The sequence below is a fragment of the Periophthalmus magnuspinnatus genome, chromosome 14, assembly GCF_009829125.3.
Source record: "Periophthalmus magnuspinnatus isolate fPerMag1 chromosome 14, fPerMag1.2.pri, whole genome shotgun sequence".
NCBI classification, from domain to species: Eukaryota; Metazoa; Chordata; class Actinopteri; order Gobiiformes; family Gobiidae; genus Periophthalmus; species Periophthalmus magnuspinnatus.
The window spans coordinates 15884405-15902332 of record NC_047139.1 but is presented as its reverse complement, the minus strand read 5'-3'; the positions used below and the strand labels follow the sequence as shown (position 1 = coordinate 15902332).

General features: G+C 40.4%; 2 protein-coding genes across 3 annotated transcripts in view; one reads left to right on the top strand and one right to left on the bottom strand.

The window, feature by feature from the left end:
- The window catches only part of ttc3 (tetratricopeptide repeat domain 3), a 26893-nt gene extending 19505 nt beyond the window's left edge, over positions 1–7388 (bottom strand). Inside the window, exons 1-8 of the mRNA XM_033979019.2 lie at positions 7307–7388; positions 6342–6420; positions 6102–6147; positions 5405–5564; positions 3601–3676; positions 3476–3529; positions 2515–2647; positions 2163–2248 (exon numbers count right to left, since the gene is read on the bottom strand). Coding sequence (XP_033834910.1) covers positions 2163–2248; positions 2515–2647; positions 3476–3529; positions 3601–3676; positions 5405–5564; positions 6102–6147; positions 6342–6404 — 618 coding nt within the window. The 5' untranslated portion in view covers positions 6405–6420; positions 7307–7388. The remainder of the gene's footprint in view (positions 1–2162; positions 2249–2514; positions 2648–3475; positions 3530–3600; positions 3677–5404; positions 5565–6101; positions 6148–6341; positions 6421–7306) is intronic.
- Positions 6648–17928, top strand: ccdc15 (coiled-coil domain containing 15). 2 transcript variants are annotated; one of them, XM_055226325.1, is made up of 11 exons: positions 6648–6921; positions 7130–7429; positions 10782–10928; positions 12507–12572; positions 13955–14026; positions 14105–14173; positions 16076–16171; positions 16273–16376; positions 16759–16947; positions 17016–17161; positions 17287–17928. In XM_055226325.1, exons 2-11 carry the CDS (start codon positions 7292–7294, stop codon positions 17334–17336), a joined length of 1077 nt encoding a protein of 358 aa, XP_055082300.1. In that variant the 5' UTR covers positions 6648–6921; positions 7130–7291; the 3' UTR covers positions 17337–17928. The 2 variants fall into 2 exon arrangements, with proteins under 2 accessions (XP_055082300.1, XP_055082301.1); XM_055226326.1 differs by having other exon boundaries at positions 6648–6737; positions 17287–17377.

Here is a 17928-nt window from a genome sequence, read left to right as displayed (position 1 = left end):
AGGTTCAAGTCTGTCACTGTGTCCCTGTTCATCACCGCAGAACCACAGAGAAAAAGTAAATAGACCTATTCTTCTTATTGAAAATCTACTGAAAGCACGATATTATTTTACTATCATTCTCATAACCATTCACCTCATCATCTACCTTATAGCTAGAGACGCATCGATACCACTTTTTCCAAAACTTCATTTTGAGTACTTGCCAATACTGATACCAGACATTATTTTACAGGAGTTCTTTTACAGTGGTAATTGGCTCGGTGCACAATGGTATGCAGCTAGTCTCAATCAGAGGGGCAGTATGCGTGACCATTTCCCAGTGTAACGTAATGTCTATGAGGTTTTTGCAGTCGCACTAAAATCAATAAATCCTGATAGATCAGGCAGTGGGTCGATGTCACTGACCACACGTAAAACACACAAATACGAGGAAGACTTCACAATATCAAATCAAAAAGATTTATCCCCAAGGGGAAATTCAGAATGTAGGTCTCTTCAAATCTTTATCTGCCATAAACCTCCTTATTGTACAGTCTTATAGCAGATGGGAAGAAAAAGTTCTTGTGACATTCTGTCCTGCAGCTCACTGATCTCAGACATCCATTGTCTGCTCTCTGTTGTTCAAAAGCTGAAAGCAGGGGATGGTCCATGTTGTTCAATATAGCATCCATCCTGTTGAGTGTATTGCTCCACTACCTCAAACAGTCTTTAAACTACTTATAGTTGAACCAGCCCTTTCTATTAGTTTTTCTAGTCTCCTAAGATCTCCTAAGAGTTGGCCGTTACCACCTGATAAAACATATGCAGCAGTTTATTGTTTACATTAAAAGACCTTAGCTTTCTTAGAAAATATAACCAGCTTTGGCCTTTCCTATAAAGTGCATCTGTATTTGTGAACCAGTCCAGCTGGCTGTCCAGATGCACCCCTAGGGATTTATAGGTGGACACCATTTCAATATCTTCCCCACTGATGGTCACAGTTTGAATTGAGGGCGTGTTATGCCTAAGTCAATGACCATCTATTTTGTTTTTGGAAGTGTTTAGAATGAGGCTGTTTTCCTGGCTCCGTCTATAAAAGTAAGACTCCTGTATTCCTCTTCTTGTCCATTTTTGATGCAAGCCACTATTGCTGTGTCATCCGAGCATTTTTGAATGTGGCAGGACTCCGAGGTATAATTAAAGTCAGCAGTATCAGTAGTCCTGCTCCCTGCTAAACCAGCGATGTAGGCAGAAAGGGGCGTTACCTTCAACAGCCTGACTCCAATTTGGCTTTTTGGTTGCTCGATACTCGTAGTCAGAATTCCAAATATGGAATTCTGCTCCAAATTCACCCCACAACTGTTATCCTCGACAAGTTTCATTTGACTGGAGCCGAATACTATGGGTGACGTCACACTTACTTAATCCAGTCATTTATACTGTCGTCATCTACCAATCACAACTAAATCCCAAGCATAAAACAAACACACTCACACGCTGAAAACATACAAGTGCATGTGACAGATTGTTTTAGTGAAAGTAATCTATAGTTAGCATAAGATTTTACTAAAAATCTTGCCTAGGGTAAAAGGGTTAAGTTTTCTTAAATTTGACTTCCTGGTGAGACATGCAACCTAGCAACCATGTTAAAAAAGGGCAAGAATTTGTCTAAATTGACAAACATTTACTAGAGGCACTATCACACCAAGTCAAGCCAACTAGAAAAGACTGTCATATGTAAGAAAAACCTGTTTAGTTACAGTTACAGAGTCAAACCTGTAGAGGAACTATTAAAATTGGTTTAAAAATCAGAAGCTCTTATGAAAGGCCATGGTAACAAAGATCAATTTAGAAAGGAAGAAGGAAGTTGGTGCTGGACCAGAAATCTTGTCTTATTATTACCTTGTCTTTTTATGGAAAAACATACAATCCCTATATATATATCATTTTGACTTAATATCACCTTGTATTTTTCTTATGAGACAAGTACTGCATAAATGCTTATGGTTACAATTGAACTGAATTGAAACCTGATTAGAAAACAGCTTGTAAATAGCAATTTTTATGTATTTTTCCCACAAACTCTAAAATCCCCATCCTCTTCAGTTCACCCAAATGTACAGGGCTGATTGGTCATGTTTCCATCAGAAACATGAGGTCCTGGTGAGATGTTTGGGTCCTACCTTGATGAGCATGTCCGCAGGCCGAGCAGTTAGGGCACACATGGTCTTGTCATAGCTGTAGGCCAAGGCCTTTATGTACTGAGAGACTGAAACATGACAACAGAAAAATGTCAACACAACAACACTATTAAACAGGTAGAATGGAGGATCGGAGGGCGTCTGACACACAGGGATACAGGAGGATGAAAGTGCTGACACAGGGATACAAAAGGATCGGAGGCCATCTGACAGTGATATAGCAGGACAGTTGGGCATCTGACAAACAGGGATATTTATAGGAGGACAGAAAGGCATCTGAGACACAGGGATACAAAAGGATGGGAGGGCATCTGACATAGTGAGGCTACATTACACTCGACAAAGATGAGGTGCAGAGCCTTGAAGCAGACGTCCAATGGGCCCAGCTCCAGGACGCGGGGACGGATGTTGGGCTCTCCTGTGCGCTCCAGCCACTGCAGTGCATTCTCCAACACCTCTGGGGAGTGCTGCAGACAGGCGTCAGACAGGGTTCAGACAGGGTTCAGACAGGGTTCAGACAGGGTTCACACAGGGTTCACACAGGGTTCACACAGGGGTCACACAGGGGTCACACAGGGGTCACACAGGGGTCACAATAGTTCTGCCAAGTTTCCTAGTGGATCTGAGGCCAGTAGAGAACTCTTGTTCCTTCCATTTGTGTTGCTTTTATTGGTCCTTTACAGAGGGGCTGCTGCGGAGTGCAGCAGAGAGACTTGACTTCCTTTTGTAACGCACCTCAAACCTCATCTTCGCTCAGAATTGCCCCATGTGTTGAATGTTTGCCACTTGTCTTTTTACTGCTCAAACAAATTGCCCCTGGTGGGATTAATAAAGTCATCGGAATCTGAATAATTATACATGCCACAATATGATACTACAAAACAATATCTGGGACGATTTTAGAAACACAAGTAAGTTATTTCAATTCAGACTACACTTGAACGTATCGAACGTACTCAAACTGTACCTTTCCTGGTTATGGTCGAAGGATTTGGGAAAAATATCCCATTTCTGATTACCTTTGCAATTTGAACAGAATCCTATTATTAAAACACAAAGTTCACATTTTAAAACACGTCCAGTAGAATTTCCAACAAGACTGAAAAATGAACTGACAAACATACAAGAATCACATTCAAAAAGTAACACAATCCAAAAAGTAACTGAGTTACTAACTCAGTTACTTTTTGGGAGAAGTAACTTGTAACTATAACTAATTACATTTTTGAAGTAAGATGCCCAACACTGGTCATGAATCACGATAATATTATATAGGACTTGTACACAGGACTCACCATGTAAAATCGGTTGCTTATCCCCACAGCTTGTTTAGTTTGAGCCCTTTTCAGCTGAAAGATAAAAATGCGCCCTCAGACACTTAACACTGTTGTTGTTGAGCTCTGTTCAAAGTGATACTCACAGTCCCCTTCACCAGGGCACGTAGGATGGCCTCCATAATCTCAATCTTGTGGATGTGCCTCAGATTCATGTCTTTACTGTGGGGAGAGAGAGAAGGAAGAGGAGGTATCAGAAGAAGGGTTAAAGGTGTCAGAGAGTAAGCGCAAGAGACAGAGAAAGACAGAGAGAAAGGGAAAGGGGGGGAAAGAGAGAAAGACAGAGACAAAGAAAGACAGAGACAAAGAGAGAGAGAGAGAGAGAGAGAGAGAGACACAGACAGACAGACAGACAGACAGTGAAAAACAGAAAGGCAGAAAGATACACAAAGAAAGAGGCAGAAAGTCAGAAAGAGATAAAAAGAGGGAGATAAAGGTAGAAAGATAGACCGTAATGAGCACCAGTGTGGAGAGAGAGTGAGATAGATAAGATAGATGGCGGCTAAAAGTAGATGTAAACAAAATAATATCTCACTACTTAATGATTAAAAAGTACACTTAAATGAATCAAATCTAAACCATACCTTAAGGAAACATGAGTTAACGCCGCCCCTGGAGCCCAGAGCATAGAGACCCAGGCCGACATTAAGACCCAAGCTCTTTTTGAATTTGTCAAATCATAGCTACTAGCTCCTAGTTCCTAGCCGCTAACTCTTTTACTTTTAGAGGTATGTGACAGGGTCAACCATAAGAGTCCTTGGCAGATAGGAGAAGGAGCTTCAGTTGAATTTGGAGAATCCAACCATTCTAACCAGGGGCAGGAACTGAGCTGTCACGTGTCCCTACAGCTGTCAAATTAAAAAAAAAAACTACACCGCCTACAAAACTGAGCTCCTCATTCTCATCTACTGCTCTGATTTGAATGAAAATATCGACATGACTGTGTACTGAAATCCCCCCAGTGTTTGTTCTGCTGTTAAATTAAAACACTCTGCAATAAACCTCACATTCTGTATGTTCTATGACTCTGTAAAGTTTAAACGTAAATCACCTCCATGCACAGAACAGATTAAATATCCTTCAGACTCACAATCAGCTGGAGTCTCTGCTCTGTCCTCTGTCACAGCAACTATTCCATCAAATCCGATCCTTTAGTCTGTTTGCAGCGCAGCATAGAGCGGAGTTTATTCAAATTAGCCATCTGACTTAAAGTTTGGTTTCTATAATTGTAAACAATGTGTGCAGGTTTTTCCTTTTCATTATGTAGTCTACAAATAAAGCTTGTGAAGCTGTGATGAAAAGCATTATTGTCATTCTTATATGAAGCTGGATTTATCCAAATAGTTGTACTGTATAATGTCTGAAGCAATTAAACTTACTGCATTACAAACTCTCTGTGCAGAGATCGGTAATGCTAGGAAACCCTCAGGGAAGCTTGACAAGGTTCCTATGCTAAAGGAGTTGTGAAAAGATGCATACAGGCTCCTTTACCTAACTCCTTCCTAACTCAACTCATTGCAGATGGTGACGTACATCCGGTTTGCCTTAAGGAGCTAGGAGCTTTGTAGCCAATTTGACGAATTCGGAAAAAGCCCAAATGTGCTTGAGACCAGAACCAGTGGCTAAAGTGAATGGAAGATTTCACTGTTGTTTCATTATGGGGTCAATAATCATCAAAATCTTAGAATTTTAATGTGTCTTAACAATAATCATAAAAGGCATTATGGTGACATTCCTACTGCAGAATTAATAAACATGTATGTAAAGCATATACAGAGGAGAGAGGTGGACACAGACGAGAGAGGTGGACACAGACGAGAGAGGTGGACACAGACGAGAGAGGTGGACACAGACGAGAGAGGTGGACACAGACGAGAGAGAGCTGCGTACTTGGGCTCCACCAGGCCCACTTGAGAGGCCCAGCAGGTCACAGTGCTGGCTTCATCTGGGTGCAGCAGGATGGGGAGCCAGAAGGCACAGATCTTCATCAGATGTCCCGCTTTCTTCTTATTCTCCGGAGAGATCTGGGCCCAGTACTCAAACACATCATCTGCAAAACAGAATGCAAGGTCAAATACATGCTCACATATACCATCCTCACAATGTGATTAATGCCCGTAAACACATTTATGCACCTTCACACCACTTTTTGTTCCTAATTTAGGCTACCACTTTGCTCATTGACAAGGATTAAACCATTTTCACACAGGACAGGAGACATCACCACCTGCAAAGTCACCCACACTCAAGTGACTAAAATGACCGGTCAGTGCTGAGCAGTGAAGCAAAGACATTATGTTTTATTGTAAGTGCACTTGTTATTATGAGATCAGGGTGCTACGGTCACTTGTCATATTTAAGATCAGGGCCAATAAAAGAGATGCCAGATGGCGGTGTCTGAGAGAGCAATGCTGACACACGCACCATGTCTTTCACAGCCAGACACAGGGACACTGTGTCCGTGTCCCACATGAGGCGGGTCCATTTTGATACTTTGCAGATGATGTCATCAACATTACTCACGTTAGACATTAATCTGAGCTTTGTTTTAGTACAAACTGCTCAGGTTACTGATGATGCTTCTTACCTGGAGTCTGAGGGTTCATTATGACAAAGTTGTGGTCCAAAAAGGCCTGAAGACAAAACCCAACATTAGAAAGCAAAGTTAGCAATAAGCTCCACTGGAGCCTGTCACTGAATGCGAGTTAGTTAATGGTTTCACGGCCACACAATAGCTCCATGCACACTCCTACAGCCTCACCCATACACTATAATGGCCATGTTTGATGTTTGTCCTGGTGCTTGTCTGTGTGGCCGCGGTACTCACGATGTCTTTGTGGCTGTCTTCCTCATAGCCCGTGCAGTCACAGTCCGACTCAGAGTCCGACATGGTTCCGATACTACGTCTGTGAAAAACACGAGAGCTCAACCTGGCCCCTTTACCTGTCCCTGGTCCCCGTTTCCTGGTCCTGCCCTGCCCCTTGCTCTCAAGTTGTTAAAAAAAAGTTGTAAACAAAACAGGAAGTGCACAGCGCTAACTCCGCCGACTAGAAACAAGGTATATTTATGTTGAGGGCTGTTTAACTAGCGCTTAAGATGAATTAAAAATTGCAACCTCACCCATACACTATAATGGCGTATTTTGACTTGGGTTATACTGTTACACTTCACGCTATTGTGCACATTAATGCTGGCTAGCCTATGGAGTCATGGAAGTCTAAAGGTGCGTTCACCTACATTACACTCACAGCGCCAGCGGTTGCATCCAGAGCTTATCTCCAGGATCTCCGCTGGGCCACGCGGCACAAATACACACAGAGACCTGACCGTCTTGGGTAGAGCTGTCCCCGGGGTCAGCGAGGTCAAAGAGCCTCGGTCCCATCCAAAACTGAAGCACAGCTCTGATGGTACCAGTCTATGACTTTAGATCCGGTTTCTAACAGTGTTTTGCCACGTGCATGTTATTATTATTATTTATTTATTTATTTTTTAGTAAAGACGAAAAATGTCAATTTTTATTTTAATGTTCAATGTTTTCCATGCATTAAAACTACTTAAGCAAAACTTCGCACATTTTTGGTTGGTTTGAGTAATGATTTTGAAGTGTTTTTCCAGCGGCAAAATGTCCCCATGAGGCGCCAAACAAACTCCCCAAGCCCGCTCTGCAGTTCCCGGATGTTCCCCTGAAGAAAGAAGCGGAGAGTGGAGTATGACCCTACATCCTACCCCCTAAAGCTGCTGTTCAGTGCCCTGTGCGGTGCATGGAAATGTTTAACGATGACTTCGACAAACCGAAAGACTACAGTGCCTGGCAGAGTGGCCCTGGGTAGCCGGATTTTAGCCCACAGGAATCAGGCGGCCGTGGCGGTGGGAGCCTGGGTGGAAAGCGGCGCGGAGCTGTGGAAGCATCCGGCTGTGAGTATGGAGCTAGTCACCTTAAAGGAACAATGTACTACAATAACAAGTGAACCTGCTTTGCCAGTGGCTTAACCTGCAGATAGAGGACACATACAAGTCTTTTCTCATTCTCATTAGATGAACAGCACATTGACAAGTGCCTGTCTATGATTGGCTGCAGGTGCTGGGGCTTAGGTAGTGACGATTCCGATCAGAAAGAGTGGATTTAAACACTAAACCAATTTTTTGCTACTAAACTATGTACCGGTATATAGTGTCTGAATAGCATTTTTTACTATCCCTAGAAATTTTAGGCAACTTCAGCACATACTAGATACATTTGCAGCTTTCTGTTCAAAAACATCTAAATGTGAGTTTGTGCTGCTTCTAGTGACTTCTGCGATTTGAAGTAGTTGGTGGCATCATGAAAGACTGCCCTGATTATAGCCTGGTGTTTCTGCTTATAAACACCTGCAGGGTTCCCACGTGTCCTGTAAAACCTGGTAAATACCGTAATTTTCCTGTTTTCCAGACATGGAAAATGCATGGGCCATTAGAAAAAAAAAGGCCAGGAAAATATATATATCTTGTCCTTAAAAATGTCTTCACACTTTGCTTTGCTGAATTAATAATAGAGGCTTTCACTGTCACTTATTAGTGTCACTTCTGCAGCCCGGGTCATAACACAGATCCCCATTATCCACCACATCACCCCCGTCCTACAACAACTCCACTGGCTCCCCATAAAACAGAGAATTAACTTCAAAATACTAATTACCACCTTCAAAGCAATACACAACCTAGCCCCTTCATACATATCTGACCTCCTCCACATTGCTGCTCCTGCCTGCACTCTCCGCTCCTCCTCCTCTCTTCAGCTCACTGTACCCTCTGCCCGACTTGTGACCATGGGGAACAGGGCTTTCAGCCGCTCTGCCCCCCAGCTTTGGAACTCTCTCCCTCCTGATCTCCTCACCTTAGACTTTCTTCCACTCTTCAAATCCAGACTCAAAACTCACTTGTTCAGACTGTCCTACCTCTTTTAACCAATCACACATCTTTTATCAATCAGTTTCTTGTCATGTTTTATTGTATTTGTATGTTTTTATCTAATTTTTATCTTGTTCAGTGTTCTTGGGTGTTTTGAAAGGCGCTTATAAGTAAAATGCATTATTATTATTATTATTATTATTATTATTATTATTATTACTTATCAGAGGTAAAAATCCACCAAAATACAGGAAATTACACCTATTTTGTACCAAATTTCTTGAGTCCCCCTCAAGAAGTCTTGTACAACATAGGTGTAATTTCCTCCAGCCTCCCTACATGTCTTTCTTCTTAACTGGTTGGTGGCACCTTGGTGTCACATGTCCTTTATTTTTCTGTGTTACAAATTCAACACTACACTGACAAAGTACCATTCAAATGTGAAGAATCATAGCCCTACTTACTTTCTTGTTTATTCAAAGTTATTATGATTGAGTTTACATGTGTTCATCTAATTTGAGTTCAAGAAAATATTTTGAATAATCTACATAGCAAAATATACCTGTGTTTACCTTGGTGCGTAATTAATTTGTAATAATTGTGAACTAAGCCTTGGGCTTAGACTTCACCTATAATATAAAAACTGCATAAAAAGGGGGGGACCTGCTTGTAGATGCTGTGATTATGTAACTAAAAATGTCCTTCAAAAGTTTTGGAAAAGTCCTGGAAAATGATTTCAAGCAAACTATGGGAACTCTGTCCTGGCTGCAGGGGCGGTGTTATAAGTGTGGATACCTGCTGGGACCAATCACACTGTTCCTCATACGTCCAGACCCTGCCCTTCTTCCTCTCTCTCTTCAGCTCTTTCTGAATCCAATAAATCCTCCCTTTTCCTACCCACTTCTACTAAGTTCTCACTGAGCTCCTTCTCAGCTGAGTGGTGATTCCTTCATTAAAGTATTCTGAGCTTCGGTTTTGGACGCACTGCCCTCACTCGTACGGAAGAGGCATACCCCATAGCACAGCTCACGACTGATGCAAAGCTCAAAAATTTTGCATTTTGATATAACGGTATACTTTTATTGGTCTCACAGTGGAGATATACACTTGCCGTGGCAGCTCTTAATGTTAAAATATGTTAAAATATATAAAACAAAGCATATAAGCAGTGTTGGAAAGTAACTGAATACATGTACCCAAAATAGACATTCTGAATACTAACAGTTACGGTACTCTGTTTGACCCATGTAACAAAATATGTCACAAAATGGTAAATAGTATTCTGTAACTAAAAAACTAAAATGCAATACAGTAACTATACAGTGACAATCCAACATTTTGCAGTATCACATAGTCAAGAAATTACCAAAAATGTCCCAGTAGTGCCAAGAAAATGTGACTCATTCAATATATGGTAATATATTTTTGGGGTCAATATGTATTAAGTCAATATAGTGTTGAAGGGGGGTAGGAAAAGGAAGTAGGAAGCCGTTTCGGAAAGGGCCTCCTCCTTAGTCTTCCAGGTACCGCCCAGTTTAGCAGCTTTATTTAAAATGTGGTTGTGGGCGGAGTTTAGATGTTTAGTCCCATTTTAAGGTTTAAACCAACTGGATTTCAGCATTGAAACTGGCAAATGAAAATGAAAGACTCATGTGAGACTCATTCTGCTTTCTAATTGGATAATCGTCTAGACAACCAAAAGACCAAATTATAACATAAATAATTGTCCATTTCCAATGTTTTTGCAATTAAGAATAAATTAACATTGCAGTAATTAATAAGAGCTATAAAACCTGTCAAATTTCATTTTTAAATTTCATTTATCTTTATACAAGAAGAGCCCAGTGAGAGCACCAGACTCTTTTTCATGAGTGCCTTCTCAATACAAACAAGGCAAACAAATACAAAATACTGACAAGAAAAACAAAACTGCATAGGTCCATTTAAAATATTAAAAAGAGGTAGAGGTGTGATTATAAATGTTTATCACCAGATTATTAAAGTGCATTAGTGGCACCAATGTATCCAGTTTTGAATGTCCTTGAAATGTATTCCATTTGTGGGATGCAAAATAACCAAAAACTTTTTTCTCATTTTATTTCTAGTGCAGCCATTTTTTAGATTTAAACAGTGAAAAGTGAGATCTTGTGTTCAGAGTTTAACAAACGAGTGAGAGATTCAGGCAATCTTTCAAGTAGTCCCTTATAAAGACATTTTACACAGTGCTGTGCTCTTCTGACAGATGGTGATGGCCAACCTACTTTTTCAAGCATGTGCAGTGAGTTTTAAATGTATTGCCTGTTTTGAAATGAAGGACTGAGTGAAAGAGGCTAAAGGTTGCAAAGTAGAGGCACTTTAATATGCAGCCCGTGTCCTCTAGGCCCAGGCATCTCTGACAGAGGAGCTGCAGGAGGAGAGGAGGAAGAGGAGCGAGCAGAACCTCCTTGTGTTCCAGGAGAATGTACGCGTCCGTGTGGCCCAACAGGAGAGGCTCAGGAGGAGGGAGAGAGCCGGAGCGCAGCCACAGGTCAACTCACGCAGCTATGTCCTTTAAAACCTTAAACCTTAAAGGGTCGATATTAAGCTATTTTCTGATCTGTTATAATGTTGTTTCCTCATCACAAATATACCTGGAGTTGTGTTTTGTTTCATTCACACATGTTTAACACACAAACCCTGCATATTTAGGCTGAGTTTTTCTCTCAAACTGAAAACACTCATGTCATGTGGTAATACAGGAAGTTCTCCACTGTGTTTTTAAACTCCATACACCTTCACTAGAATCATCTGGATAATTTCCCTAGAATTTCTGTCTCTACTAAACAAAAAGTAAACGGTGGCTGTTAACTTGAAAACTACCGCTTCATGACATCACAAGATGGAACAGAGCATTTTGAGCTTTGGAAATATAGGCCAGGCCAGTAATAAAGGGTTACTCAAACATGTGTAAATGAAACACAAGACAACTCTGGGTATGTTTTTCAGGAGGTAACAACATTCTAACATGACTTAAAGCTCACAAGTCCATTTTGTGCAGTATAGTACTTTTAAAGGAAAGGTATACTGTACTGTATTACCAGAAGAAAAGTAACACTGTACTTTTCTGGCGGAGCGTCTGCCATGTGCTTAGGTTATTGCTGTGCATAGAATGTTCCCTTATGCAGCCGTAAATGTATCCATCTTGGATAATTCAATTACAATTGTTTCTATTGATCAAAAATACTATGACTTACTCTCCACAGATCCAAACTGTACCTGCTGTGTCTCCATATCTCCAAGTTTGCTGCCATACTAGGAAACATTCAAGTCATAGTGAAAAAATTTAGACAAGCAGATAGCATGCCCTCTACCAAAAAAGTTGCACCTTTAAAGGAGCTGTATGTAAGACTCTGGTTTCACAATGCAGAAAAATACTAGGAATTGTATGTAATGTGACGTAAGGAATATAAACAATGTATTTAGTTTAATCTGCTTTTACTTATGAATACCAAAAACTACCTAACCTTAAAGCTAACTAGGACAGTAGTCCTTTAGGCATTAAGTCGATTAATCAGTCACTGGAGTCTTAGTCAGCCAAAAAGTGTTAGTCGACTAATCATTTTATTTAGAAGGATTTACGTGGGACAATAGCAGAGGTTAGTGAGTTAGTTAGTGGAAGACTTGGTTGTTTTTGGTGTTTTATATGTAAAAAAAAACCCCTCAAACTCATAATTAACAAGTTGAATCTGTCTTTATATACATAAATTGTTTCCTAGTACTTTTTTCCGAATAAATAGCTGTTTTTGTATGTAGTCTTGTTTGTGCAATTCAGATCACATACACAGAGATGCAGGATGTAATAGTTTTGAGAGCTTTTGCCACACCCCCTTTTTAGGCGACTAATCAATCTGCAGGACATGTCTTTAGTCAACCAAGAGTTTCTTTAATTGACTGCAGCCCTACAGTTCACTCACAGTGTCTCACTCACTACCCTTTCTGTTGTTTCTTATATAAATCATTATCATCAAAATAACTTGATTAGTCAACGAATACAAATTCTGGTCGACTAAGACTCCATCAACAGATTAATCGACTGAACGACTAAAGGCCTACTCTGGTGTTGCAGGTGCGATCGGCTTCAAAAGCAGATGAGAGCAGCCCGAGTGATGGTGATACACAGGGGACAGCTCAGGTATTATATCACCACAACACATTTGGCCATTATAAACACGTGCGTAATGAACTTAATCTGTATTTAGAAAACAAGTAAATTGCAAATCTAATAAGAATTCATGTAAGATAGAACATGTCAAAGTTGTCCTAGCCCTTTAGTCAAGCTAAAATCTGTTAAAAATGCACATGACTGGTTTGCACGTTTTTCTTATTATTTCTTGGTTTGGTGTAATAGTACCTGTACTAAATATTTATCAAAGTTCTACATCAGTTAAGTGGCAATTTGTGGGAAAAAATTGTATAAAAGGAAAGTACGAAAATACAGGAAGCAGCAGTGAGTTGTAAAACAGAATTTCTCTATCTACATTATCAAAACAGAAAATTCCATCCTAAATACAGACAATTTACAAACAAGGAAGGCATTTTTCTGTTTAAACCTTTATTTTTTAAAAATAAAAGTGTTTTCATCTATTTTTATTGGGCAAATCATAACTATTATGTAATATTAACAAGATTTGGCCCTTGATAACATTTTGGTTGCTAGGTAACAGATATGGAATTGCTTCTACATACGTCACATCACATCTGTCATAAGCACTTTAAGTGAAGCACGAACAATTTCTCTGCTAATACTGGTGTCTGTGAGATTAGAGGATTTTTCATATAGTAAGATAAGATACACCTTTATTTTTCCCATAATGGCGAAATTAAATGAAAGTGCTGAAGAGTTCAAGAGCATCAAGATCAAGAGTAAGAGAAGCTATAAAGCTCCAAAAGAAACAGTAAGTGTCTCTGACTGTGGTTATGAACGTGCAACATATGGACAAGAATAAACAGCAGTTAAAGTGACTTCAGTATATCCAATAACTGCTCTATATATGTATCTCTAAATTTCTCCTATATTAATAGACAATATTTCGTTCTAAATATCTGCTCATCACAGCAATTCAGAGAATTGGCTGAGGATAAAATTCATATTGGACCTTTTGTAAATGGTGTTCAGATCTGGTTAATGGTCATCATCTCTGTAGTTACTGTAGGACTGCATGATGAATTGCAATATAATCAAAATTTGAATGGGAAAAAAACGATCTAATTGCAAACACTATGCACATCAGAAAAATTGCAATTAGATGTTTTTCCCAAATTATTGAGCCCGAAGTTACTGGGCCTTTCCACATTAAACAATATTAGCTCAACGCTCAATATATGATATACATATATATACAATACAATATGGAGTAATGATATATGACCATTAGGGCTGCATGATTTGGGAAACATGTAAAGATCGAAACTACAAACTAGGGTCTATTTAAATTGTGATATTGATTGCGATTAATCTTGCAGCTCTAATGACCATGTGATATGCCAAAATTGTATTCTGCCGTTATTTTCCAGTGTGGTGCTTGGTCGGTTCGGCGTCGTCTGGCCTGTCCCCTGGAGCCCCAGGAGCCTCCGGTCAGCGCTCATGTGAGGCCTCTTCCTCTTTCACACTCTCTGACTAGGTTTGATATGACTTTTATATCAAAGTTCCTCTCTGACACACAGGAAGAAGCCACTCACATGGGCAATGGTGATGAAGTTCCATGCAGACACGGTACACTCACCCAGCACAAGGTAACAGAGAAAATATATCAGAGGATTAAAGTGCGTATGGTTTTTACTTATAGTTGCTTATAGTTTTACACCAATCAACAAGCGTTTTGAGAAGAATAGTGGAAAAATATGTTGAAAAACATATTGAGTTGTAAAACATTGATGACATTACACTAGGGAGAATCCTATCCAAAAGGTTGGCACAATTTACACACAAGAAAAAACTTTTTATACTTCAAACATGATTTCAACAAAATAAGGGTGTTTCTTATATTTTTATTTGTCAAATAATCAATAACTAAAATCAATAATAATAATCAGTGTAAATCATAGTAGTTTTTCCTCAATGTACTACATGCTGGTTAGCTAACAGGTATGGAATTCCCTAGCTTGACAATTACTGTTACAAATGTAAGTCCAAAAAATACTTCCTGTAAATCAGCTTTACAAGTTAAGCTTATGTTGATGCATGTTTGTGTTATGAGTGTTGAAGCAAAGATGGCATATTCTACATAGTTAAGCCTTTTTTTAAAGGGCACAGAAAACATTGCATCTATGCAATACTGAGGCTCGTTTATGAAAAAAATACAATATGACAGTTATAAAAAGGTGACTACATAAACATAAATAATCATTATTTTTGTACTGTTAAAAGGGAACCTGTAGAGCATGGCTGTTCATATGCCTCAGGGTGTGCCTGCACTAATTAAAGTGAACTCTGGTGCGTTTCCATGCCTCATTTGTGGAAATGTGAAAGCCAAACCAAACCTGATCTGCACTAAACAAGCACATCGGGTCCATCTGAAGGTCTCAGCCTTACAGCTCTCTTGGAAGGGGTGCATCTGAGTACACAAATTAAACTAAAGACTTAGAAATAGCTAGGGCTGTAGTCCACTAAAAAAAAATCCTTGGTCAACTAAAGACCTGTCCAGCTGATTGATTAGTCGACTGAAAAGGGGGTGTGGCAAAAGCTGTCAAAAGTATTACGTATCTCTTTGTACCTGACTCAAACTGCACTCACAAGACTACACCTCACGGGAGTTCATGCAAAAACAACTGTTTGTGCAGAAAAAAAAATACTAGGAAACAGTGTATATTGTATAAAGACAGATTAAACTGGTGAATCATGATTTTAGTACCAGAAAAATACCGACTCTTCAGCTAACTCGCTCAGTCCTCCTTTCTGTTGTTATCCCATATAAATCTGTATAATCTAAATAACATGATTCGTCGAGCAATTAAAATGTTAAAATCAAGTAAGACTTCATTGAGTAATTAATTGACTAAACGACAGCCCTAATAAATAGCAAAAAAACACAAATATGCGCTTGCACCTAACGAGAGTATGAGGGGGACATTAAGACTACAGATGAGTGGACAGTTTAGAAAAATTCATCTGACATGTTACTAAACATTAAAGTTACCTGTCAATTTATCAGTTATCTGTCTGTTTAATCAACTCAAATGTGAACACGGTAGGGCTGTAGGCCTTCAGTCATTTAGTCGATTAATCGGTCAATGGAGTCTTAGTCAACCAAAATTTGTATTACCGATAGTTGACTAATAGAGAATTTTATGTAAAAGCTCTTTCTTTCTGTCATTAAAACAATCTATCGACTCTTGGACTTAAAACAACAATGGATATTAGTAAGAAGGTAGCTGGTTATCCTCTGCGATGCCTTTGAACTTTTTATTTTTGAATTTTTTGAAAAGTTTATGGGCAAAATGAATGGAAAATTTGCTTCTGGGATCAGAGTCCGGAACCAGAGCTGACTTCGAAGTGGGCAGGACTGTTCAGTTTCATAATTGTCATGATTAGGCCTTAATTAATGGTACAACCCCATCTGATACCACAGGTTAGTGTAAGGGAAATTGCTTGTAGAATTGAAAGTTTGTAACTATTTATTTATGTTGTGCTGTCAGGAAAGTGGACCAGAGCAGAGTCCAGACAGGCCATTGTGCAACAGGAGAGGCATGGTGCTGTGGCCAATAGACCACACAGAGGAGCTCCGCAGAGAGGTGCCACACACACTTCACTTTTCTGTCTAAAGAATAAGATCCATAAGTCAGTAAGTCAGTATGCTTTATGACTGTGTTTATGCGTGTGTGTGTTTGTGCAGAGGCAGACCCACATCCTGATGCAGCGGCGGCTTTTTCTGAGCAAAGACAGACAAAATGTCAAGGAGAACCAAGAGCACAAGAAGCACTTACGGAAGACAGCAAGGTATTACCCCATCCACCCACCACACCTGTCACACTTTTGCACCTGATCCACCAGACATATCAGACCTAGAGTGTCTCTGCATGTTCAAAAGCGCATCACTAAATGTTATGATAGAATGTAAGTCTGCAGTGATGCTGTGATGGGCTTTTAGGACCATAGAAGATCTTAAGTATCCCAAAAACCATAATCCTGCAATAGATCAGTTACAGTGGTGAGGGTGAGAGGAGGTAGTATTCACAGTTTCAGAGGTCTATTAGAGGACTGTTACAATAATAGTACACTTATAGTATACTTATATAGTTTTATTAGACCTGCATGAAAATAATGTTTACAGAAAGCATGTTTTCACACCAGTCTCTTGATGTGTGCTGTGGGTCTGTAGCCTGAAGGGCCAGAAGGAGCAAGTGCGCCTGGACGAGGAGAGGAAGCTGGTGGAGGCCCAGCTCCTGTCCAGGGCCCAGGAGAGCCTAGAGCAAAGGGAGCAGCAGATCCAGCACACCCTCAGACAGGAGGCGGCAGCAGAGACCGGAGAGGGGAGGAGAAGGCATCCACATATACCCAAGACTACGAGGTAAATACCACAAGTGCATCATTATACTCCGGTTTATTTGAATAAAGGATGAGTTCTATGCTCTTCAGGCAGATAAATGCACTGCGAGCCCAGCTGAGACAGCTGTTTCCTGAGCCAGGACATGACCTGCCCCCCCTATGCTGCTGTGGCTCTTTCTGGGAGAGCCACCCAGACACCTGCGCCAACAACTGTGTGTTTCACAACAACCCCAAAGGTACCCGCTTTTCACCACACTGCTCCTGTTGGGGACCGGAGCAGAGGAGCCTTCCCATCTAGCTTAGTATTCACTGTTCCCACTGATAGCCTGCTATGCTCACGAGTGATATGTTTTCTCCACAGCATATGTCCAGGCTTTACAGACTGTGGTCCACTGCTGGGATCTGCTCTGATCTCCGAAGGTCCACTCATTGGGTGCTGATACAGCGTTCAAATGGCCCTCAAGATGGCAGGCTGATACTGCTGTAATCTGGCTACTGACCGCTAGGGCTGGCTGGTTTGGCTACTGTAGAAGTTGGTGCCTATCTAATAAAGTGGGACTGTGATTGATGGTTTGGACTGGGCTGTGTGTTTGCACACGGAATGAGTGGGTGGCACCCAGGAGGCAGTCTGTAACGCTACTATGCCTTACCTTAGGAATATCCTCTGGGTGTGGAGCATTTTTATTCCTTCCTACATTATAGCCATGGGGAGGAATGATGATTACAGTCAGTGGGTTCACTGCTGGGGTCTGCTGAGGAACTCCAGGCATCACTGAGGTCCACTGCTGGGATTTTGAACCCCGTGGCTTTTTTAACATCTATGCTGTGATTTTATTTGGGCTGTAATTGTATTGTTGTTTAAATGGCACTGTTTGTCAGTCACCTTTTTATGACATGACACAAATGTAAAAATGTAAGATAAGATTCTAAGTTTAGAGCTAAACAAACAGTCTCATTTCATGATGTAATTTGGTGGAAATCCATAAAGCTTCTCTCTCTGCCT